The sequence below is a fragment of the Dendropsophus ebraccatus genome, chromosome 10 (genome assembly GCF_027789765.1).
Source record: "Dendropsophus ebraccatus isolate aDenEbr1 chromosome 10, aDenEbr1.pat, whole genome shotgun sequence".
Classification (NCBI taxonomy): domain Eukaryota; kingdom Metazoa; phylum Chordata; class Amphibia; order Anura; family Hylidae; genus Dendropsophus; species Dendropsophus ebraccatus.
In genome coordinates, this window is record NC_091463.1 from 86,049,912 (window position 1) to 86,077,371 (window position 27,460).

Consider the following 27,460-nt stretch of genomic DNA (forward strand, 5'->3'; position numbering starts at 1 on the left):
ATGGCTGCTGTGATAGATTTACAGTTACAGCGTGCCATAATCAGGCTGCACTAATAGATCACCAATCTGAAAGTTCATGGCAATATATATATGTATATGAATGCAAACTCCAAAAAAACAAACAAACAAAAAACATTGGTATGACTGCATGTCAAATGTGTGAGCTATAAAAACATAACATTATTGATCCCATATGGTGAATGGTATAATGCTAAAATTGTCCAATTTTTTTATATACTGTATCACAGAAAAAAAAAAAGATACCAGCCATGCCAAAATGGTACTCACACAAAAAGTTACGGTAACATCGCTCCATTTATTGGACAACAAGCTTGACGTTGACATGACTTTGTCAAGTAATATGGCTGGGTTCAAATATTAACAACACACATCATGTTTCCCCATACTGTTACTAACATATACTCTCACATTCTCACCATTCATAATAATAAAATAATGGAAGAAGTCAACAAGTTCACATTAGATGGTGTCTGACTGACATCAGCTCCACTTATGAACTGCTTAAATGGGATAAAAAGTAGATTATGCGTGAGCCGTGGTCTTTAATGTTTACCAGCTCTCATCCTTCAACCACTGTACTTTTAGCAGTGCAGGGTACTGCTGCATTGTCCTATTCTAATGATCAGTACGACCTTGATCAGTACCTTGCACCACTGTTACCAAAAGGAAGAAGGGGGAGAGTTGGTAAACACAAAAAGTTGGAGCTCCCGTGTGATCTCTTCATTACCAGCACTCATCCTCCATTGTCCATTTAAACAGTTAAAGGGGTGCTCCAGTGTGGGGGCACTTTTTTGGGGGGACCGGGGAGGAGGTGGCTGAAATAAAAGACGTCCACTTACCTCCCCGGTTCCAGTGGCGGGTCCCGCATCACGGCGCTCCGGTCCCCGGTCGTTTCCGGGTGTCTGACGCCACCCGAGACACTACGTCTCAGGGCCGCTCAGCCACTCAGTGAAGGAGGGGGAATCCGAGCGGACTTCAAACGGATCCCGCCTCCTTCACTGAGTGGCTGAACGGACCTGAGACGTCACGTCTCGGGCCCGCGTCAGACACCCGGAAGCGGCCGGGAACCGGAGCGCCGTGATGCGGGAACCGGGGAGGTAAGTGGACGTCTTTTATTTCAGCCACCTCCTCCCTGGTCCCCCCAAAAAAGTGCCCCCCCGCCGGAGCACCCCTTTAACTGGCAGGAGTATCCTCAGTAGATCCCCTATTACACGGGGCAACACAAAGGAGCAAAAAGCGGGTAAGTGCAGGGGGGGGGCCGCGGGTTGCTAGATCACTGCTATCACAGTCGTTTGTCTTTCAACATGTTGAAAGACAAACGACAGCAACGATCAGCTAACATCTTTCATGTCAGCTGATCGTTGCCTTCTATTACACGGGACGATTATCAGCCGTGACTGCTGATATCATCCGAATACGGCCGATAATCGTTCCATGTTATAGGGCCTTAAGACCCTCACCCCTGAGGGATCAGTCATGCATTTTAGAGTTTAGATAACCCTATTACCATAGCCCTGTATACTACTAACACCATTGTCTCTCAATTCTATCGCCAAAAAGTCCTGAGTTTAACTGTAATATCCTTTCTGCCTAGTTATGTGATACTATTGAGACAATCGGGAGGTAGAGTCTGGCTTGTTAGTCTGGTGAGACACCACTTGATGGGGGGGCTTCGGTGGAATGGACACCTGATGGCAGGCTGGGCAATTTAAATCCACTTGTCACAGCAGGCACAATGGGGTCCCCACAGATAATCCAAAGGCCCAAAGGTGGTCTGTGGCAGTTCTACTGTGATATTGCATAGAACAGAGGGCAGTATTAGAGGTAATGGGAATTCTAGTCTGGTCAGAGCAAAGTAACACCCTAAGATTACTGATGAAGTCAAAACCTTACTTCTCTCTCTGCTCAGCCACTATGTAGCAGTTAAAGTTACCTACAGTCCCAAAGGTTATCTTCTCAGAAGGGGCACTGCTCCTTCACCATTTGGAATTTACATGAAGCCAGTGGTCTCTGTCGGCTCATGGTGTCCAAAGTCCACGTTCATGTTATCCCTAGCTTCCAGGGTCTCTATTATGGTAGTTGTGGAGACATAGTTATTCCATGATCCTACATCTGTGGCCTCCATCTCTACTACTCGGAATGCACAACCTAGAACTCACTACCCAGTCTTCAATACTTATTCCTCTCTATGTAGTCACTACTATATCCTCCCATTTGTTGGCAGATCAAATAATCCTCTCTACTGGAGACCTGTCTGGGTTGTGCGGAGCCTGTTTGAACCCGCACATAACCCAAAACCTAGAATCATAGAAGATTGTTGACAGAAAAAACCCACCTGGTCCATCAACTGCATTCTCATTTTATTCTATCTATCTATCTATCTATCTATCTATCTATCTATCTATCTATCTATCTATCTCCTATCTATCTCCTATCTATCTCCTATCTATCTATCTATCTATCTATCTATCTATCTATCTATCTCCTATCTATCTATCTATCTATCTCCTATCTACAGTATCTATCTATCTATCTATCTATCTCCTATCTATCTACCTATCTATCTCCTATCTATCTCCTATCTATCTATCTATCTATCTCCTATCTATCTATCTATCTATCTATCTCCTATCTATCTCCTATCTATCTATCTCCTATCTATCTATCTATCTATCTATCTATCTATCTATCTATCTATCTATCTATCTCCTATCTATCTATCTATCTATCTATCTATCTCCTATCTATCTATCTATCTATCTCCTATCTACAGTATCTATCTATCTATCTATCTATCTATCTATCTATCTATCTATCTATCTCTTATCTATCTATCTCCTATCTATCTATCTCCTATCTATCTATCTATCTATCTATCTATCTATCTATCTATCTATCTATCTATCTATCTATTATCTATCTATCTATCTATCTATCTATCTATCTATCTATCTATCTATCTCCTATCTATTATCTATCTCCTATCTATCTCCTATCTATCTATCTATCTATCTATCTATCTATCTATCTATCTATCTATCTATCTATCTCTCTATCTATCTATCTATCTATCTATCTATCTATCTATCTATCTATCTCCCATCTATCTATCTATCTATCTATCTATCTATCTATCTAATAACTTGTTCACAGTGACCTAGATGAAAGCAATTTGTTAAAATTACTATCCTGGGCAACTTTCTGTTCATCGTCAACAATCTTTCACCAAGAGGGTTCTGGGTTCTACTATACATTCTTGAGGTGACAAAGTGTCTGGTTCCATTACTGACACTGAGAATTGTAACTTTACTTTATGGCCGTTGCACACACTGTGGCCGTTGCTTCACAATGTGATCCATGTTCTGACCACTTAGGGCACATACATACAAATACTGTGTCCACGGAATAATGACCCTACAGATTCATATTATAGACTGCTGGGCAACCAGTGCCATCATATGCCTCATATGACAATAAGATATAATGCTGCCTCTACTGGAATATACCTCCATACATATGGCATGCAATGGAGCAAAAGGGCCCATTCTCTCTAAGCAAAAGTGGTGGAATTTTAAGCGGAGTCCACTCCGCGGACGCAGCTTGAAATTCCGCCTGTCTTATTGTTTCATTGGGATATCTTATGCGCCTTTGAATCAGTTGGACGGGTGGAATTTCAAGTGGCATCCGTGGCTTGGACTCCACTTGAAATTCCACCATTTTTGCTTAGTGAGAAAGGGCCCTAACATGGGGAAAAAACTCCCCTGTGCTGCTGTGTAAAATGAGATACACATGAAGCTACACTATTGACCTAGAGTATCCTACAGAACTATTACACTGCTGTGGGCATGATGGTGAAGTTATTAGGATGATAACTGTTGGGGCAAACTGTATACTAGCGGTCTCCTGCCACATCCATCCAAATGTTTCATTCATCAATCCATTGACCAAAGCTGTTTCACGGTCCATCACAATGAAAGCCATTGGATACACAGAGATAACATTGAAGGCAATGAGGTTTATTGTGACATTAGATTTGATGGAAGTGCATTGACATTTATGGATAGTAACCCATATTACTGTATTGTATCCCTGTTCATTTGATTTAATTAGAATAAAGAAGATTAGTAACACCTAGCACGTGGATGTAAATCTCCGATGCATTTTACCTTATTAACCCATTATCCCTCCCTGTATCTCCCAGGTTTCCAATTAACCTGTTGTCTCTATAGACTAATATGTGTCGTAGAAACAAGTGACAACAAACCAATTAGCCAATTAGCTCTTACGTTTGGTCTTTACCTTTAGATGGGAGTAATCCCTCGGTGTCTCATTATATTGGGAATGTTTGTAAGCTGCTTATTACTCATAGGAGATTTGTCCATAGACGATACCAATGCTGTACTCACGCATTACGTAATTCTATGAAAGACTGAATTATGTTTCATATGAACTACAGTAACCTGTTCATACCATTCAGCCGTCCCTTCTATTGTCAATAATAATAATAGTAGTAGTAGTAGTCATAAGATTTATTTATTGTATAACACTATTGTATAACACTCCTGGACACTGTACATATAAAATGTAGAGGCGTAAAAATATATAAACTATAAAAATTTTTTTTTTTAAAAACTTACTAAGTAACCAACTGGTACAAAGAAACGAGCGTCCTCCCATGAGGGCTTATGCTTTATGAAGGGAAGATGAAAGAAAGAGTAGGTGAGGATAGGGGGGGTTTAGGGGAGACAGGGTTATTGTAAGGTGATATAAAGAGAGTCTGAATAGAGAAAGAGTTTGGCATATAGGGGTAGTGAGTAGAGATGAGCGAAGTGAATGTGTCGAATCAAGATTCGCTGCTAATAACGCTGTCAATTCACTTCATACTGTGAAGCAAATTCCTGCCAATTTGTTAAGGAAATTCACAAAAAAAAATATAGCTATACCTAAAAAAAGGAGCAATAGAAGCACTGAGAAAGCCAGGAAAAAAAACACTTGAACTGTAAAGAGAGACCAGAAAAAAGTGTTTTTTTTTTTTGTTGCAAAAAGGAATATTTAAAGAAAACACATTATCACTAGAGATGAGCGAATTGGGTTCGGGTTCGAGTCGATCCGAACCCGAACGTTCGGTATTTGATTAGCGGTGGCTGCTGAAGTTGGATAAAGCTCTAAGGTTGTCTGGAAAACATGGAGACAGCCAATGACTATATCCATGTTTTCCACATAGCCTTAGGGCTTTATCCAACTTCAGCAGCCACCGCTAATCAAATGCCGAAAGTTTGGGTTGCGGATCGACTCGAGCATGCTCGAGATTCGCTCATCTCTAATTTGCCTTACTTCACCAGTATCCCTGGGACCCCAGGAACTGCCCGACATGTGATTCACACTTTTGTGCTTCGTCAGGAGTAGAATTGGCTCAGTTGCCCCTAGCAACCAATAAGATTCCACCTTTCATTTTCCAAGGAATCTGTGAAGAATGAATAGTGGAATCTGATTGGTTGCTAGGGGCAACTGAGGCAGTTTCACTTTACACCATGTTTGATAAATCTCCCCGCAATCTTTAATTGATCACCCATGCCAAAACATTTCCAACATAGCATATATTATCCACATCAACTTAAAGGGGTAGTGCACCAAAAATGTTTTCTTTCAAATCAACTGCTGCCATGAAGTGCCAGAGATTTGTAATTTACTTCTATTAAAAAATCTCAAGCCTTCCAGTACTTATCAGCTGCTGTATGCCCAGCAGGAAGTGATATTATTTCCAGTCTGGAGAGCAGGAGAGGTTTTCTATGGGGATTTACTCCTTCTCTGGACAGTTCCTGACATGGACAGAGGAGACAACAGAGAGCACTGTGTCAGACAGGAAAGAAAACACCACTTCCTGCTGGACACACAGCAGCTGATAAGTACTGGAAGGCTTGAGATTTTTTAATAGAAGTAAATTACAAATCCCTGGCACTTCATGGCAGCAATTGATTTGAAAGAAAAATTTTTTTGGTGCACTACCCCTTTAATGCCTCGCCAAAGTACAATGTGCAACCCATGTCCCAAGATCAGGATTATCCAGACACACATCCCCATGACTATATGACCATGATTCACAAAGAGGACATTTCCCTTCTTGGTACCATAGCTGCGGGGTTTCAACCCTGGCACTTGTGCCAATGAATCTAACCATTCATGTCCCATTTTCCAGGATGCACACGGTAACTGGACAATAACAACTGGACCCCCTACAGTCTGGACCCCCTACAACATCAATTTGGCTTTTTATCGACATGATAGGTGATATCTTTCTTACCCTTGAGAAACCCATATTTGTTTACCAAATAAATGGAGTGTCTGTTGACTATGCACACTGCCGCTACAGTCATTCTTTACAGGACTGTTAAGAACAGCCAAGCACTGTACTGTGCTATCTTTGGCAGTCACATAGTGAGTGAATGAAGCAGTAGCATGCTGCTTCATTCATTCATGGAACCCAGGACCTTGTTCCTTGTGATCGGTGGGGGTCTCAGTGGTCAGACAATTAGCAATGAACTATTTATCCTGTATTGATGATGGATGGTCACCTATGATGGTTTCTGACCCAATAGTCATATCTCAAAAAAACATTGTATTTGCTTGTTTTTTGTGAAACATATTCCCATAAAATATAATAAGAAACCAAGAAAAAAATTATTTGTGTTGTGAAACTGAAAAAGAGGGTCGCACCTTATGATAATTCTATCTTGTGGGTCAGTATGATTACATGGATAGGATATATGCACCCTGAGTAATTTTTTGGGGAGGATGGCGGAATCTGCCCGAGCACAGAATGGAGTCTATGGAACAGACGGAGAGTCAAGCGGCTACGCAAGGTGCAATCCACTGCAAGTTATCTGTGAGAAGTACTCAGTGTACATATACATATACAGTGTGACAAGGCTGGGGGGAGGCACGCCTGTGCACCTACTGTAGGTCTACCTCTCCAACTGTTGAGCTAAAATGGAAAAAAGCCAGGTAATAGGTATAGAAAAACCAAATACTGTAAACAAAGGTTTGAAAATGGCTTCAAAGGTGGACTTTTCCATTGCGGTTCTAGAGATTGGCATTCTTCTTCTGGCTGTAAAGTCCAGCATGCCCCCTCTAATAGCAGCTTGGTTATAGTGTCCCCCTATGACTGTGTAGTGTGAACAGCCCTTTATAACAACCTTCTGGTTGTGTAGTCGGGAGGGCCCCCTGTAGAAGAAGAATGGGTGATGAAGTTCATTCTATACCAGCAGTATGGGTATGTGCACACTACACAATTTTGGCAGAGACTCCAAGTGGATTCCACTGGTAGCCTCTGCTTGAAGTTCTGACAGTTCCATAGACTCAGTGATATTTGCCGGCAAATTCTGCCATACTCCAAAAGAACTGACATGTGAGTTGTTTTGGTGGACGTCGGAATCCACCGGCAAATGGCAGTGAGTCTATGGAATGGGCAGAACGTCAAGCGGAGGCCGCCGGGTGAAATTTGCTTAAAGTCTTCGCCGAAATAATGTAGTGTGCACATACCCTATGGCTGTTAATTCTGGACATCTCTTATAACAGCAGGATAGATTTGTAGTTTGAACCTGTTTTACCGATCTATAAGAGGGTTTGCTACACTAGCACCTTGCAGGAGGCAGCACCAGGTAGCAGGGAGAAGGCAGCAACTTTTTTTTTAACTCTCCCACCTCCTATTCACACTTGCCAGTAAATCAGGTGTCTTTTCAGGGGTATGGGGGGGGGGGGTATGGGTTATGGTGGTGTTGGTCAGATCTGGTGTGGCAGTGTGATCCAGTCACAGTATGACAGTATTATCCAGTCACAGTATGGCAGTATTGTCCAGGTCTGGTTTGGCGGTGTTATCCAGTCACAGTATGGTGGTATTGGTCAGGTCTGGTATGGCAGTGTTATCCAGTCACAGTATGGCGGTATTGGTCAGGTCTTGTATGGCAGTGTTATCCAGTCACAGTATGGCAGTATTGGCCAGGTCTGGTTTGGCGGTGTTATCCAGTCACAGTATGGTGGTATTGGTCAGGTCTGGTATGGCAGTGTTATCCAGTCACAGTATGGCGGTATTGGTCAGGTCTTGTATTGCAGTGTTATCCAGTCATAGTATGGCGGTATTGGTTAGGTCTGGTATGGCGGTGTTATCCAGTCACAGTATGGTGGTATAGGTCAGGTCTGGTATGGCAGTGTTATCCGGTTACAGTATGGTGGTGTTGGTCAGGTCTGGTATGGCGGTGTTATCCACTCACAGAATGGTGGTATTGGTCAGGTCTGGTATAGTGGTGTTATCTAGTCACAGTATGGTGGTATTGGTCATGTCTGGTATGGCGGTGTTATCCTGTCACAGTATGGTGGTATTGGTCAGGTCTGGTATGGCGGTGTTATCTAGTCACAATATGGTGGTATTGGTCAGGTCTGGTATGGTGGTATTGGTCAGGTCTGGTATGGCGGTGTTATCCAGTCATAGTATGGCGGTATTGGTCAGGTCTGGTGGTGTTATCCAGTCACAATATGGCGGTGTTATCCAGTCACAGTATGACGGTATTGATCAGGTCTGGTATGGCGGTGTTATCCACTCACAGAATGGTGGTATTGGTCAGGTCTGGTATAGTGGTGTTATCTAGTCACAGTATGGTGGTATTGGTCAGGTCTGGTATGGCGGTGTTATCCAGTCACAGTATGGTGGTATTGGTAAGGTCTGGTATAGCGGTGTTATCCAGTCACAATATGGTGGTATTGGTCAGGTCTGGTATGGTGGTATTTGTCAGGTCTGGTATGGCGGTGTTATCCAGTCATAGTATGGCGGTATTGGTCAGGTCTGGTGTGGTGGTGTTATCCAGTCACAGTATGGCGGTGTTATCCAGTCACAGCATGGCGGTATTGGTCAGGTCTGGTATGGCGGTGTTGTTCAGGTCTGGTGTGGCGGTGGTAATTGTGATACCTGGCGCTATTATCTACCAATCCTGTGGTGAGAATCCCTCAGACAATAGGGAGACTGCTCTAATTATTGATTCAATATGGAAATTTGTTTATGTTTTAAACTGTTAAAAACCATGAAAAACGCGATTCAGACAATGTTTCTACATGTTGAGAAATGCATGTGGCTGAAGCCACGCTCCGATCTCTTGTCATGTGCTGTTACTGGGATTATTGGCCATACGCCTATTGGTTACCGTATGAGGGTCTGGCATCTGCTGCATGTGGTGTCGTACAGTAAATGTGGGAATGCGGCCTAAGACTGATCACATATCAATATGATGTTCAGAAACTAGAAAATACTGATGCTAATTGGTGAATAAAGATGGGGTGTCTGCAGGTTTAGTGGCTAGGGCAGCAGCAGCTGGTAATACGGTCCTGGGTACTTTATATATGGCGGGTCTGCAGGTTTAGTGCCAGGGGCAGCAGCTGGTAATACGGTCCTGGGTACTGTATATATGGGGGGTCTGCAGGTTTAGTGCCAGGGGCAGCAGCTGGTAATACGGCCCTGGGTACTGTATACATGGGGGGTCTGCCGGTTTAGTGCCTAGGGCAGCAGCAGTTGGTAATACGGCCCTGGGTATTGTATATGGGGCATCTGCCGGTTTAGTGCCTAGGGCAGCAGCAGTTGGTAATACGGCCCTGGGTACTGTATATGGGGCGTCTGCCGGTTTAGTGCCTAGGGCAGCAGCAGTTGGTAATACGGCCCTGGGTACTGTATATGGGGCGTCTGCAGGTTTAGTGCCTAGGGCAGCAGCAGTAGCTAATACGGCTCTGCCCTTTATAGAAAGAAACCACCCTAATGATCAACAGCCTCTCTAAGAGGGAGCTAGAATGGGTGCTGCTGCAGATTTGTAATATTACATGGTAGCCAGACACCCAATATGGGAAGAGTTCATTCACTTTACCAATAACTTTAAGGTGAACCTATGCTATACAGTTATAAGGAATACACCATACACTGTATGTAACAGGACAGTCACCATTTCCTTTGCTATGTTAAAGTCTACCAGTCAATCTCATCTCCCAGCAGACTCCTTAACTATATTAAAAATCCCATCTGCCTCTATGCAAACAATATCCATTCAGACATACAGAAATTCCCTTCAGAGACGCCATGAAGATAAGATTGTCAGTGTTTGCCAACCAAGGGACTTGTTATGTGGTAAAATCATTACAGTAAATTCCAAGTTTTAATTAGAAGCTACAGGAGAAGAGTCTCGGCTAGGTGGGACCTCCCTGGCTGCGTCTTCTTGGTGCCAGGGGCTTCATTTCTTCAGGCTTAATTGGCGCATGTGAAGAGTTGCCAACAGCCTTCTATTCAGCAATGGCAACTACAATTACAAGAAGTTAACACGGCATGTAACTACAATGAGCTACCCGATGAAATGCCAAGTAAAGTCATACAAAAAACATGTCTGCTATATATCTTTCCTTGCTGGACATAGCTTGGGCCCACCAGGAGATGATTGTGAGGGTCACCCTCCATCAATACTGAACATGTGCACCGCCATATGTCATTGTAGCATTGGGATGCTGTTATCATTGTACACACATGATATATTAATAAAATATAATAAGATCTGTGAGTCATTGCATAGCGGCAAATGACTGGTTCCAAATTCAGTTCCAAATGGTATGGTCTTTAGTTTGAACTTTGTGGCCCATTATTGTGTCAGCATTGGGGCCCACTAGAGGATTCCACGGTACGCTACTGGGCTAGACTTAATAGAATTTTTAGAACACTCTTAGAACAGGCCCATCAACTTAATATAAGTATCTGGAAGACAAGTTTTGATGTTTTTCATAAAAAAAACTATAAAAAAACTTTTGACATGTCACAGAGACACGTCAAAAGTTTTGCTCGGTCTTGGTCTGAACACTCAGACCTGGACCAATCAAAACTTTTGACATGTGCACTCACTGACTCCTTGGAGTTGCCATTTTCTTCACCCACTGGCAGCTGACTGACAGCTTTCAATCTTTGGCCCAGCAGCTGTTTATTGACAGATGCTGGGCCAAAGATTGAAAGCTGTCAGCTGCCAGTGGGTGAAGGAAATGGCCACTTATCAATAATGAGGACCACAGAGTGCACATTGACAATGGCGGAGGACTATGTCCCTGTGCCTACCGTTCTCTCTGTAAACAGTGATACTACCAGAACAGATATATGAAGGTAACATAAATAATACATCATTGTAATCGGGTTTTCTGTCACTATTTTATGCTGCCCTCAGATACAGTAGCATAAACCTGTCAACACGTTCCCATTAAAGAGTTTGTAAAACCGGGACAACACTATCGAGGTGGTCCAAGTTGCCCAGCAATCAATCCACTCACCATGGGTCTAATCCTCTACAGTGGCCAGGCCCCAATCATGCACTAAACAGCCTGACTAAGTCCTATGCATCTACGCTTCATAGAAGGGTTGTACATTAGTCTGTAATGACTTGCCTGGTTTTTGGCCTGGTAAAGGAAGCCTTTTTACGTAGCATTTTTATGGTATATTTTTCCCTTCTTTTTTTAATAACTGAATCATATTGACTGGACAGCTGATACTGCTACTTTTATCAGTTTATCTTGTTTTAGGCTATGTTCACTCAACGTATATTTTCGTAAAATCACGGGCGTTGTTCAACGGCCGTGATTATTACGAAAATATACACTACCTTTCCTTCTCTGGGATCCAGGCCGGAGCATATACACATAGGGGGAACATTCATCAATGAAAAAAGGCGTAGTTTTCGGCAGAAAATGGCCAAATGCGAATAAATTCATTCGCAAATGGCCGTTTTGCAGATAATCATCTGGCATCTGGCCATTTTCCGCCGGGTACACCAGGTGGGCGGGGGTGTGGAGGGGGCGCAAAGGGGGCGCGGACTCAGAGTCCGCTCTATTCATCAATTTGATCGCCATAAAATAGTCAGGAAACCTACTCCAGCTCTGAGCTGGCGTAGGTTTCCTGGCGCGCAAACTCGCCCGCACGGGATTTATGTAGAGGCAGTACTCCTCTACATAAATCTCCGTAATGTCGGAGATGCGGGGACATTTTTAAGTCCGACTGGACTTAATAAATGTCCCCCATGGTATATGCTCCGGCCGGGATCCCTAGCGGCGCCGCAAACAACTGACATGTCAGTTTTCTGCTACCGCTATTCATTGAATACCGGCCATAGAAAACCCTGTCAGTGCACACTGTGGAGTGAGTGGCTCCGGCTACTCGCTTGATAGCGTGCGGCCATAAAGATCATCCAGCTGGTACTGCAGTACCAGCTGGGATAATCTTTTCAGAGTCCGCCCGGGTCACAGAACGGCTGGTCTCTTACAACGTGTGAACATAGCCGTATACTATATATGGCTGAAAAATGTATTACAGTTATATCTACGCTAGTATTTTTGTATCAGTGCTTTAGATTTTTTTCCCATAAGTTAAACCTGTCAATGATATGCTGGGCAGAGGTTGCTTCTGCTTTTATTTTTTTCTTAACAGCAACAGGTGTGGACCCACTGTGCCACCATGCAGTTATCCCACTCTAGGATGGGGAAGCTGGATTTCTGCTGCTACAGGACACCAGTGTGATTGAGTATGGGTAGTGATTGGCATCAGCAAACTAAATAGTGTGTGTCACCAGAGAGGTTGGGCATGTGGACAATGTTGGGCATGTGGAGATAGGCTGGGTCATATACTGGAGAGTCAGAATGGTACCAGAGATAAGGCAGAGGTTTAGTCCAAGTTAGTCAATGTGGGCAACACAGGTTTGGTCAGCAATGGATTTGCAACAGGAGAGACAGTATGGTAAAAAGGGTGAAACAGAATCATAGTTCCTTTATAGAATACAGCTAAGCACATGGACTGGGAAAGGAAAGTCACCGTGCACCATTGGTAGATACCTGCCATTGTTACGCTAGCTTAGTTGGAGAGGATGTAGATCCTCTGGGTTGCTATAGTTTCGGTGCTGGGCTACATTGGATATTTGACTCTAAGGGCCCTTTTACACAGGAAGATTATCTAACAGATTATCTGCCAAAGTTTTAAAGCCAAAGCCAGGACTGGATTTGAAAAGAGAAGAAATCTCAGGCTTTCATGTATGACCTGATCTCTGTTTATAGTCTGTTCCTGGTTTTGGCTTCAAATCTTTGGCAGATAATCTTTCTGTGTAAAAGGGCCCTAAAGGTCTTTTATATTGACAGATTTATTGATTACAGGTGGCAGTAAATGAGCCTCAATCAGCGAGATCTTCTCTTCTTTGCAATGCCTTCAGGTGACATGAAAAATCAGGCAGCCAGGCTCCAATGAAGATCCACAGATGTATCATTTGTGCAGTAATGGAAACTGTTAGTATGGATATACGTATATCTGTGCCATCAGTTTTCAGATGACACAGCAATACATACTTACCTCTTGCACTACAGTTGTGATCCGGCATCCCGTTCTATGACTCTTTTGTTCAGCCACTGTGTCTTCAGGCCCCAACTCCACCTGCTGTCAATAATTCTGGAGAAGGCAGGGCCTGAAGACACAGCGCTGGATGTGAGAGCCAGGGAATAGGATGCCAGATCACAGCAGCAGCGCATTAGGTAAGTATGTACTGCTGTGTGATCTGGAAACTGACAGCAGGGATATATACAAATCTGTAATGCCAATTTTACTTTATCTTTACCAGCCTCATATCACTTGTTTGCACAGGAAGATGTGCTGCCAATAAAGTTTGAATAAGGCTGTAAAGAAACTATCAGCAGAGGATTGAGCATTTTTCCGTTCGTCAGCTGATCGCTGTCATTTTTACACAGAACAGTTATGGGCCACGGGAGCGTTTCTTGCAACATTCATGGCCAATAAGGCCCTTTAGGGTTGAAGAGTTCCTTTCCCTTGACTTTATACAAGTAGGTGTGGACATTACCACAGGGATCTCATGGTCTTTTATCGTTAACATAGCCTCTGGTAGCAACAGATGAGTGGTCAACACTGAAGTACAGTGAGTAGAGGCCTAATACAACAGAGGTCAGAACACTCAGGACCACTCACAGCTGTAAACAGGCCAAGTTTAGTTCAGGTGGTTTTCTGGCAATGTGGTAAATAGGAAGAGGGTCAGGATGGGTAAAAGAGGTCAGGAAACAAGTCAGGCCTAAGTGAAAGATAATAGAAAATAAGAACAGCTTATGTCTTGCTTGGACCAAAAAAGACCCTATTGATCAAGTGAAGGAAGGTAGAGGGAGGACTCTTCGAAAGCCTAAGGGCAGCGGGCATCAGTTGGTTGTGCAAGTCTACTGGCACAGGAGTAAGTACCTGGGCACGTGGGCTACAGGAGAGCTGTCGCAATGACCACTGAGATTGTTAGAAGACCACATATACCTAACAGAAAGGCTATGCATCTGTATGTGTGCCTTAAAAATATGGAACCAACCTCTAATTGGTCAAAATTCCTTGCTATTAGATGCCAATGCCATTCCTTACAAGAGAACTCAACTATTGTCAAATAACTGTGGAATCAACTCTAGGTTTATTGAAAGGACAAAGTGTGTGTGTGTGTGTCCTAGGTGGCAAAACTCAGCACTACATATTTGTTATGTGGAAGCTGGACCTGTGGTAAACAGCTGATAACCAAGATGGCTTAAAGAGGGGCTTCAGAAAATAAAATGTTTTTTAAATCAACTGGTCTCAAAAAGTTATACAGATCTTTAAATTACTTTTATAATAAAAAAAAATAACTCATTGGAGCTGCGTCAAGGGGGAAGAGGGGAGGGGGTTTTGTCACACTGGTGGCCGGCGGGCCAGTTCCCAGTACTTAATGCCTGGCCGGTGCTCTGTAACCGGGTGCTGGTTCAAAAAAACAACTGCGGCACTGGCATTCCTGCACCGGTCTGTTCATGTGAAAAACAAACAAAAAATGTACCTAGTGGTACATTTGGTTTAACCTTTGAACATGTACACCAAATGCCAAGTATGTCTCCAATGACAGGGACAACCATGAAAAAAATCAACAACCTGACACAGCATAACTAATACGGACAGGCTATAATAACTTTTTGTAAGATTTAGGACGTTATTCCCAGTGGGTTTTTGGCTTCCATGCAAAAATAACCTGTCGTAATTTAACTCATTTTACATTGACCATTTCTAATGGGAGATGGTAGCCATGGCATAGCATAGCGGTAATTATGAATTCATTTTCCTCTTCCTGAACTAATCCACCTGGAGCATTTCTCCTGTGATTCACAGACCTATAAATACTGAGCAGTGACAGCTGGCAGGCATTATTGCACAGCTACATCTCACTACAAGGCTCACGTTACATTTCATCCAGTGATTCGTTCCAATCCGGCTGTTACAAAACTTTACGCAGCATTTACTTAGAGTGAATTAGATAGGTGTAAGGTATAGCTTATACAGGTGAATTATAGAGCGTGTTACACAGGCAATCTATAGGATATGTCTTATACAGGTGATGTATAGGTTATGTCTTATACAAGTGAAGTATAGGGTATGAGTTATACATTCGCTTTATATGGTATATTTTATGCAGGTGATTTTTAGGGTATGTGTTATGCAGGTGATTTCTAGGTTATGTCTTATACAGGTGATTTTCATGATTCTGTGTCAAACAAAAATTTGTAACTCTTACCAATGGCACAATATGGAAGGAGTCCTACAGAAAAAGCTAATACTGCACATAGCACATATCACGTTCGTTTTCCCAGGGTAGTAATACGTTGATTTGTCACAGAAAATCATTAAATTATTGGGAATTTTTTTTTACAAGGTAAGTGTATGTGGCAGGTAGGCTAAATAAGTGTGACACAATGCAGAATTTGTAATGGGTTTCCATGTTAGAGATGTCATCTGGTCATACTTTTCTTTTAAAGTTGATTAGATCTTAAAAATATCAATGATAATATCCTTGATGAGAGATTACTTCAACAATAGCCTGAAAACTTTTGTATAACACTGTGTAAGGACCCTTTAAGTCCTTACTATAAAACTGCTAGGCCAAAAATGTATCGTACTTGTACTTTTGTTAGGTACTTTTTAACAAGTTTTAAGGCAAAGTTGATGACAAAGTTAAAGAAGTTAACATAGCAAAGATTTTATACTTACCTCCCTACATTACCCAGGTCTTCTTATGTGGTGTCTCCATTTTTCCCTGCTGACAGCAGCTGCCACCCCTTTTCTGGCCAGTGAAAGCCGACTGAGACCATCACAGACTAAGAAGGGACAGCGCTTTGACCAGAGATTGGATGAGCGGGCTTTCACTGCTGAGACAACTTCATCTCAGTCGTGGCAGCAGTTGTGGTCACTTGGAGACAAAGGAAATGCTGCAGGACACTGGGAGAGCATGGAGATGTAAGTATAGGATGCTTGTTATGTTTTATAATAGAACATCAACAGATAAAACATTTTAAGTGCTTGATAACCCCTATAAGGAATCATTAAAGGCTATGGCAAACAGATGATACCCGTAAGTAACTAACAATAAAAAAAACGCAAAAAAAAAACCACTGCACTATTGATTTTATTCTTTTTGAAATAATAAAGGTCCGCAACTGATCCCCTTTTAGCAGCAGATACCTAGTAGAAATGATATACTCACAGAGGTATCGGAAGAAGCAATGACTTTTTTCTAAACAGTCCTGATGGCCTATAGCTCCAAATTTCCAGATTCAATTTACACAGATACTATAAAATAATCACAGGAATAAATTACATATTAACAGTTTATTTTACCAATAAAGAGGCCTTCTGGTCAATAAGCTAAGAGATGTTGGGCTTGTACAAATATACTCCAAATTAAGAACCCTAGGAAAATGTGTAAAACCAGCAGAGATGAAGACTCACTTAAATCATGGTTGAATTTGATTTAAATTTAATAGCCAAATTGGGATTGTACAGAAGCAGGGACTCCTGTCAAAAGAAAGGAATCCCTGTTTTTGTGCATGGAGTGGCAAGGTATAGATTGTGTTGAGTGTAAGCAGCAGGGGCCTGACATGTATGTGGTGAAGAAATCCCTGTTTCAGTTAGCAATTCACCCAAAGTCAATCACAGAAAATTCAGACAAATTCACATTTTTTTTTTTTACTTTTCCAAAATTCTATATGTGACACAGCCATTTGCTCTTCTGTTCAGCCTTACTTTGTACTATTCATGGCAATCAGACATAAAATCAACATAATTCAACATAAAAATAGCAGGGTATGCCAATGGGGTGTTTGGACCCTTCACCAATCTGTAGATATAGCCAGGGGAAGCGTGTGGTTATGCACTTGTTACGCCAGCCTCCCAGAGACCTATAATGGAGCACATTCCAACTTTTCAGATGTCTCTCTGACACACAATTTTTTTAAACCCTTTTACGACCATGGGACATTGATGCCTCAATGCTAAGGTCATTTCTGGACTTCAGCTTGTGGGATCATAATGATTCTATAAGCTAAAGTCCCTAGCTTTGCCCCCTCTCCTCTATCCCCTGCCCCTGTTAGAAGCCTGTAACAGTGGCAGGGGAGAGAGGGGAGGGGGCAGAGTTCACATCCTTGAGTGGCAGCGCACCGGCCATGGCTACCATCGTGACTCTGCGATCACAACGCAAAGACAAAAAATTCTTCCTTTGGAGAGGGAAAATTCTCTTTCTGAAGCCCTATAGATGCTGCAGTTGTGCCAACCACAGTATCTATAGGGTTAACTGTCAGCACCGGTGTTACTCCGGTTCTGACAGTTGCAGGGGGTCCCCAACTATCACTGACAGCCAGGACCCGCCGCGGATGACAAATGCACAGCTTTTGTGCCTTTGTCATCCTGCATCGTAAATTAACATAGCTGCAGCCTCGGGCATAGGCTTTAGCTATGCTAACTTACTGTGCAGCTTCGGGAGGGGGTTAAAAAACTTGATCAATATACATCCAGCATCACAACGGAAACTTAATAAAACCTTTTTGTACTTTTATACAGTATTTTCAGGTTTGCTTTTATCTATAATCTCGGAAAACGAAGAAGATGCTGTAAGCTGACCTAAGAATAATATTTTCCCCATCGTCCAATATATAAGTATTTATAATGTCCAACAGGACCAAAATAAGTACTTTCCTCCTGGCAGGATTTTCGAGCTGCCCTCTCTGCCAGAAAACAACTTTTTCATTATTTCTTCTAGTTTACATCTTCACACTCTTGGAGAACCTGTCAATTATTGCTCTCATTGTACGAGATAATAAACTCTGGAAACCTATGTACATTTTCCTGGGAAATCTTTCCTTCTTAGAAGTTTGGTATATTAGTGTCACACTCCCCAATGTGATAACCAACATCATCACTGGTAATCGGGAGATATCCTATTGCGGTTGTGTTACTCAGCTTTTTGTTTTTACTTTTTTGGGTGCTACTGAATGTTTTCTTCTGGCTACCATGGCCTATGACCGGTATGTCGCTATCTGCTACCCTCTAAGATATACTGTTATAATGCAGGATAAGTTTGTTTTGTTCCTCCTTATAGTCTCCTGGCTAACTGGACTTTTCACACCAATCGTTCCAATCTGGTTCCTAACACAACTGAACTTTTGTGGAACCAATGAAGTTAACCATTACTTCTGTGATGTTTCTCCTCTACTAAAGTTGGCTTGTGGGAACATTAAGCCGAAAGAAATTGTAGACTTAACTGTATCCGTGTTTGTTCTTATATGTTCGATGCTAGTCATCTTCATCTCATACATCTGCATAACAAGGGCAATTCTAAAAATGCCTTCTTCTACAGGGCGTTACAAAGCGTTTTCCACATGTGCGTCCCACTTGACCATCGTTTGTGTCTACTATGGGAGCATGAGCTTTACCTACATCCGGGTCGAATCCTCTTCTCCTGTTTCCACAAATAAACTTGTATCTGTTTTATATTCTGTTATTACACCTATGCTCAATCCCATAATTTATACTCTTAGAAATAAGGATGTAAGGCAGGCAATACAAAAAGTCTGTCAGAAACCAAAACTGTCTAAGTTGGGTCTTTAAACCAGGCCGTGGACGTAACCATGGCCCGATAAAAATACGATTGGCTCTGTGTCATCAAAAGTAAAATAATTATACAAAGATACATGTTTTGTAATACAAATACATGCAACTTCCCATAAGGTCATATTTGGGGGAATATCACTGTGTTTATTGCCCTCCTGGATGAGTGTTACTATCATGGTCATTTCTTTTTTTAAGAAGAAATGTAGAAGATGGTCATCAGAAAAAGCCCACCTAGTTAATCTAGACCACCATTATTATTTCCTTTCCTTTAACTTAAGATAGATATACAGTATGTTTATCCTTTACATTCATATACAGTATGTTTATCAGGTTTACATTCACTTAATGTACATTTACCAACCACATCTGCTAAAAGTCTGTTTTACCTATCTACTACTGTTTCAGTGAAGTAATAATATGTTGTTTCTAATACCCCCCCCCCCACACACACCAACTAAACCGAGATTGTGTCCCCTTGTTCTTAGTTTTGAACTTCTGAACCTTGTTTAGGCCTTTAACAGATTTAAAGGTTTTAATATGTCCCCCATTCCTCCTTTCCTCCAAACTATACAGATTTAAATACTCAAGTCTTTCCTGGTTTTATGCTTCAGACCCTCCACCATTTTTGTAGTTCAGCTTTGGACCTGTTCTGTTTAATCAGTCTCTTTTTATAGGTGACGTTTCCAGAACTGGACACAGTATTCCAGATGTGGTTTCACTAGAGCTCTATACAGCAGGATCACAATCTCTCTCTTCCAACTGGTTATACCTCTACCTATACAGCCCAGAATTCCATTAAAGTCCAGAAAAATACAAAGCTAGAGTACTAGCAGAGGGTAGGGGGAACATAATAAAGGAATTATATTTTACTGGTCTCTGTGCCCCAACAGCACTGTGTCACCAGGCTTTTGGGCCCCCGTCGGATGTAATTTTCCCACAGCTATGGGATACCTCACAATCCTGTACCTCTTTATTATGTTGGGAGTAAAAAACAAAGAGGGGCGCCTCCTGGTGCAATAAGGCTGAGAGGTGGTGTGTCTAATCAAAGTGCTAGACGGACGCACTCATCTTGTGGAGTTGTGCAAAGGATAAGCACAAATCTACCGTAAAAAAAGAGGTGTCACTCGGACAGGAACTGCAGCTCTTCCTTGGGTTGTTGCCACCAGCAGTGGGTGGATGCATGCACAGGATGTGGCCCACGGAGGGTCATCGGATGAGAAGAAACCCATAGATGGATAAGCGCAGATAGATGTCCAAGATGGAGACACAATAGCTTTGTATGCTGTTGTGTCTCCATCTTGGACATCTACCTGCGCTTATCCACCTGTGGGTTTCTTCTGGTCCGGTGGGCCACATCCTCTGCATCTTTATTATGTTCACAGCACCCACTGCTCCAAATGAATTTGTTTTTGCCACACCTCTCCTTTAACTTCCCTTAACACCTGGTTGCACCAGTGACTTATTGTGAGGTGTTAGGAATTACTACCCCTAAAGCTCTTTCTTCTGAAATTTCCACTTTTAGAGACAATTCATTAGTTCCACAACTCTACTGCCTGCAATTTTGGACTCCCAAATAATTGTGTGAAGGTCATCATATAGGTATTCTATTGAATAAATGGGCCTAACCTTCATACTGGTGCCAACTAGACGAACTTGAAATTGTTTTTTTAATTAACTTTTCCTTCATTCATATCCCACAAAACCTCACATTTGTTTCCCACTTTTCTCTTTCTTAGAGGTTGTTAAAGAGTTTGTCTCATAAAGATATCCTTGACAAAACTTGTTTCTGACCATGAGTCAGAAGGTCATTAACATGAATGGCTGCCATGTAATATTATATCATCTGCAAGGAGAATAAGTGGCCAACCATGGCTGACCCAAAGAATTACAGTCAACTGCCTAGTAAAAAAAAAAAAACTGGTCCCATGACAATCAACTGGTGAGCATCCATGTAAGGAAACCTGTTATACATTGTTTGTTTTTTCTTTCATAATTTTTTTTTTTAAATTCTAAAAACACCTTGTCTGTTATTTATTTGTAGCGGTTTTAGCATTTTGCGCATATCCTCATCAAATGGCTTTACTAGGGGGATTGTTTACCTCAATTGGGCTACATTACTTTAGACTAACTTAATCATGCGTAATTGTAGGTCATGGGTGAAAAAAGGGCAATAAAACATTAAAACATTATTTTATTTTATATTTAAACATTGGAACAATTTTTTTTTGTCGTATTCACAATCCACAATCTGTAAAACCATTCACTTTATATAACTCATTGGGATCACCAAACCCTGGTTGAGTGGCTAGGAAGTAATAAGCAGTAGAATGGATATTTTAGATACTGGTTAAGGCTGGATTCACACGCTGTAACTGTGCGGCTGTATTTTTTATGCGCATGTAAATGTGCGGGTGAAACTCCGGCCGTGGGAAAAAATAGACATGCGGCTCAAAACATACGGTCATTTACTTGGAAATCTGGTTCAACTAAAAATAACAAATAAAATGTTAAGAAAGTGATGGAAACACCTCTGGATGCATCTGGGAAAGCAGGGAACACAGTTTACATGAATCGCTATTACCGGGGTTTGCGATCCTCTGCACTATAGCCGATGTCTCTCATGGTTAATATATTGAATTAATAAAACACATTTTCTGTCTAATAAAGTCCCTTTTATTGTTCAATAATTAAATGTAAACAATTCCATCATTTTGCAATTAAATATAGTGTTAAAATAAATATATATATAAATAAATGTATATTTATCTATATATTTATTTTTTGACAGTATATTGAATTGCACAATGATGGATTCGTTAGAATTAAATTATTGACCAACGAAACTGAATTTATTTAAACGAAAATGTGTTTTCTTAATTAAATATTAATTAGTACAGGAAACTCCATAAGCCGGTAATTCATATGCCTGCAATAGAGCATTCTGTACTAATCATCACTTTACTTTAATGAAAACATCAAATGTTTCTTCTAATTATGTTATGACAATAGCATTATTAGAAGAAACATTTAGAATTATATGTGCGCTCAGCTGATTGGCTGATCGGCTGAGCGCACATATAATGAGCCGGTCCGCAGTACAGTCACTTCATTGTGCTGCGGACCAGCGAAGAGGACACATCGGGGTGAGTATAGAGCTCTCCACACCCCCTCCCCAGCACTGCACCCCTCCCAGCAAGGAAGGGGGGTCAGTTAACCCCTTCCTTGCTGGGATGGGTGCAGTCTGACATCAGTCTGGCCCCCCGGGGGTTAAGGGGGATGCAATACATCCTCCCTTAACCCCTTGGGGGCCAGACTGTAAGCAGCGATCTGTAAAGATGCTGCATACTGTAAGGTGCACAACACCGCTCACAATGATGGGTGTTGTGCTCCTGTTTGTGTGTTTTTGTGTGTTTCTCCCTTTTTGTTTTTCAGATATCGGTATCCTGTGGATTACGTCGGATTCCGTGGACTACGTCGATGACCAGCGTTTTTTTTAATGTTTTTTTTAATAAAATGGTCAATGAGGGGTGTGGGGGTGTTTTTATTTGAATAAAAAAATTTGTAAACTTGTGTCTTGTCTAATAGACGGAATCCATTACTAAGTCGGGGCCTAGTGTTAGCCGGTATAAAATGGCTAACACTAACCCCCCATTATTACCCCAGTACCCAATGCCACCAGGGGTACTGGGAAGAGCCGGGTGCCAGTGGTCCCGGAGCGTCAATATTGGCGCTCCTGGACCGGGCGGCAGCAGGCTGGTAAGATTTAGGCTGGGGAGGGCCTAAACCAATGGCTCTTCCCACCCTGGTGTTACCAGGCTGCTGTCGTTTGGTTTTTAACCCGGCTGGTTATAAAAATAGGGGGGACCCTATGCGTTTTTTTTTTTTAAATAAATAAATAATTAAAAAAAAACGCATAGGGTCCCCCCTATTTTTATAACCAGCCGGGTTAAAAACCAAACGACAGCAGCCTGGTAACACCAGGGTGGGAAGAGCCATTGGTTTAGGCCCTCCCCAGCCTAAATCTTACCAGCCTGCTGCCGCCCGGTCCAGGAGCGCCAATTTTGACGCTCCGGGACCACTGGCACCCGGCTCTTCCCAGTACCCCTGGTGGCATTGGGTACTGGGGTAATAATAGGGGGTTAGTGTTAGCCATTTTATACCGGCTAACACTAGGCCCCGACTTAGTAAAGGATTCCGTCTATTAGACGGCTTCCACTACTAAGTCTATAAAGTAAAGAAATAAAGACAAGACACAAGTTTACAAATTTTTTTATTCAAATAAAAACACCCCCACACCCCTCATTGACCATTTTATTAAAAAAAACATTAAAAAAACACTGGTCATCGACGTAGTCCATGGAATCCGACGTAATCCCCAGGATACCGATATCTGAAAAACAAAAAGGGAGAAACACACAAAAACACACAAACAGGAGCACAACACCCATCATTGTGAGCGGTGTTGTGCACCTTACAGTATGCAGCATCTTTACAGATCGCTGCTTACAGTCTGGCCCCCAAGGGGTTAAGGGAGGATGTATTGCATCCCCCTTAACCCCCTGGGGGCCAGACTGATGTCAGACTGCACCCATCCCAGCAAGGAAGGGGTTAAGTGACCCCCCTTCCTTGCTGGGAGGGGTGCAGTGCTGGGGAGGGGGTGGGGAGAGCTCTATACTCACCCCGATGTGTCCTCTTCGCTGGTCCGCAGCACAATGAAGTCACTGTACTGAGGACCGGCTTATTATATGTGCGCTCAGCCGAACAGCCAATCAGCTGAGCGCACATATAATTCTAAATGTTTCTTCTAATAATGCTATTGTCATAACATAATTAGAAGAAACATTTGATGTTTTCATTAAAGTAAAGTGATGATTAGTACAGAAAGCTCTATTGCCGGCATATGAATTACCGGCTTATAGAGCTTCATGTACTAATTAATATTTAATGAATAAAACACATTATCTGGAAAATAAATTCAGTTTCGTTGGTCAATAATTTAATTCTAACGAATCCATCATTGTGCAATTCAATATACTGTCAAAAAATAAATATATAGATAAATATACATTTATTTATATATCTATTTTTTTAAACAGTATATTTAATTGCAAAATGATGGATTCGTTAGAAATAAATTATTGATCAACGAAAGTGTCTTGATTACAAATAAAATGTCTTTGATTAATTTAATATATTAACTATTAGAGGCATCGGCATTCGGCATCATTGCCGGCTATTTTTGAAGTACTCCGTACGGGCCGCCTGTCAATCCTCGGCCGCATCTCCAGCCGCAAACAATGGTCTTGTTCATTTTTTACGGGTCCGTTTACGATAGGGCCGTAGATTCATACATAGTGTGCACTGTGCAGCCGCATATCCTATACTTCCCAGCATACACACGAACCACCAAAAATACCGCCGCACAATTACAGCCGCAAATACAGCCGCACTCTTACAACGTGTGAATGAGGGGTAAATGTGTTTGTAAGAAAAAATCTTCTAGATATGCTATGACTTCCAAGATTGGCATATCCCTTTAAATGTTAATTCCATAAAGGGTCCGCAGGGTGTGTATGAGTATGTACAGTGAGTGTAAAAGTGGTGGATTAACTCCATAGGCTCCAGGCTGTTGCTAAAGCAAGCAACTATGCTAAAATACAGACAGTTTTTGCCTCCAATCAAGTGCTCATGCTCTGGTCCCTACTGGTGATACTCTATTACCACCGCCTAAGGACTGAATAATACTGCCACACTGTTACTAACACATAACACTGTGAATAGTCCAACATTACCCCATACAGTGATTACGGTACAGTTATATCCAGTACCTATAGGTGATGTCTGATCTGAGTGCTGTGGAATCTGTTGGCGCTTTACAAATAAATATTATTATTGTCTGATTAGAGTCATTCTCTTTCCTTTTCTTTTCCATCCAATTCTGACCATCATGACAACTTCTTTCAGCCACATGGAAGTGACCACAGGGATTCAGTGATAATGCCTCCTTTGTGTCTCCAATTAGGACATAGTAATAGTGCCTCAAACAGTAGTTAACGCCATAATATTGCCCCCACACAGCAGTTACCTCTAATAATACTTCAGGAAGACAGTATCAGGAAAATGAACATGGCAGACAGAGAGGCCTTCAGACTGGCACCTGACAAGAGGTCTTACAGTGGACACTAGTAAGACAGCCCCCTAAATGTCATGATCAGTATTGATCTTGTCCTTAAAGCGACTCTGTACCCACAATCTGACCCCTCCAAACCGCTTGTAACTTTAGATAGCTGCTTTTAATCCAAGATCTGTCCTGTGGTCCGTTCAGCAGGTGATGCAGTTATTGTCCTAAAAAACAACTTTTAAACTTGCAGCAGTGTGTGTCCGCTCTAGGATTGCAACCTCACCTCGCCATTCTCATCACTAGGTTTTTTCCTATATATCGCCTGAACACTGCACAGGTGCCTTAATGATCCAGCTCATGTGCAGTGTTCACACAGGTGATGAATTATTAGAAATTGTTCTTGGGGCATTCCTAATGATGAAGAGGATGGGGAGGAGGGACAGAGAGGTGTTGCAAGCCTAGGGCATGGGTACTGTAGGCCAAGCCAATTTAAAACAGGGCTGCAAGTTTAAAAGTTGTTTTTTATGACAATAACTGCATCACCTGCCAAACAGACCCTAGGACAGATCTTGGATTAAAAGCAGCTATCCAAAGGTACAAGGGGTTTAAGGGGGTCAGATTGTGGGTACAGAGTCGCTTTAGGTTACTAAATGATTGTCATCAGGGTGACTGCTGATGTCAGTCATAAGCAATGAGCGCTACCTGCAAAGACACCTTCTTAACCGACGTATACAGCTATATGGCAGTTGTGAAGGGGGTTAAAGAAAAACAATTATATTTTATTAAAGGGGTACACCAGTAAAAAAAATATATTTTCAAATCAACTGGTGTCAAAAAAGTTATACAGATTTGTACCTTACTTCTATTTAAAAATCTCCAGTCTTCCAGTATTTGTTAGCTGCTACATGGCCCACAGGAAGTTGTGTATTCTTTACAGTCTGACACAGTTCTCTCTGCTGACACCTCTGTCTGTGGCAGGAACTGTCCAAAACAGTAGCAAATCCCTATAGAAAACTTCTCCTCATTTGGACATTTCCTTTAAATAAATACAGTGGTGCCTTGGATTACGAGCATAATTAATTCCGGGCCCACGCTTGTAATCCAAATCCACTCTTAAACCAAAGCAAATGTTCCTATAAAAAATAATTGAAATGCAGAACATTGGTTCCACACCCCAAAAATAATGATTTTTTATTCTGAGTAACATGTAAAACCAATAAAACAAACATTCAGAAAAAGCTGAATATGTCATATTATAAGTTACTGTACAGTATAGCAATCAGCATGTGGAGTATAATGTATAGTATGTGGATAAACCTTAAAAAAACAGCAGCAGTTTGTAGATACGGGATGGAGCTGCAGATCCCCATTATACAGTAGCATAGTACAACAGGCTAGAATAGAGAAGCAGGGCTGCTGTCAGAGGTCTCAGTGGTCACATGACAGCAATTGGGAGGGGGCTGTGTTTAGCATGGACCAATCAGGAAGTGAGAACCACAGAGCTGTGCAGGAGGACAGTGACAAAAACTTTTCTATACAGCAGTGAGTATAGCTGAGTGTAAGTGCAGGCACATTATAGCAGCAATGTGTTTAGCTGAGTGTAAGTGCAGGCACAGTATAGCAGCAGTGTGTATAGCTGAATGTAAGTCCAGGCACATTATAGTGGCAGTGTGTATGGCTGAGTGTGGCAGTGTGTATGGCTGAGTGTAAGTACAGGCACATTATAGCAAGAATTGAGAGGATGGGAAACACAAGGGCTGACAAAGACTGCAGGAAGGAAGGAGCAGGAAGGAATGAGCAAGGCATATGTGTGCATATAGAGAGGTTACAGGTATGAAGAGATTACCTCCACAGTCCTGTCCTCTGATACAAGCCCCAGCCTGAAGTGGATCTGCTTTGATTTGGAAGGTGAGGGAGACTTCCTGGGTCAGAGTACAGTGCTGTAGACCCCGCTATGCAGACCATGCCCCTCCCCCACTCCCCCGCCACCAAGTACAGCGAGCTCTTAAACCAAAACAATGTTTTTAAACCAGTCAGCATCAGATCCTCAGTTTAGATATATTAGGGCTTAAAGGACAACTCCGGTGGGACCTTAAAAAAAAAAAAAAACACAGACACTTCATACTCACCATCCCTCCGGTGACAATCGCCACTTGAATCTCCTGCCGGCCGCGACTCCGTCACCTCTAGCTGGTGTCTTTGGAACTCCCTCACTTCCAGGTTCAAGTAAAGTGAATGGGACATGGCATGCGCACCGGCAGCCTTTTCATTGGCTGGAGTGCATCACATGGCTTCCAGCAATCAGCCAATCAGCTATGAAGAGATACCTCCAC

The 27,460-nt window shown here is 42.1% G+C and overlaps 1 protein-coding gene across 1 annotated transcript; it reads left to right on the forward strand.

Moving 5' to 3' along the window:
- The first annotated feature begins 14,409 nt into the window (after positions 1–14,409).
- On the forward strand, positions 14,410–19,003 carry LOC138766483 (olfactory receptor 6B9-like). Its single transcript, XM_069944073.1, has 2 exons — positions 14,410–14,429; positions 18,073–19,003. Exons 1-2 carry the CDS (start codon positions 14,410–14,412, stop codon positions 19,001–19,003), a joined length of 951 nt encoding a protein of 316 aa, XP_069800174.1.
- The last annotated feature ends 8,457 nt before the right edge of the window (positions 19,004–27,460 follow it).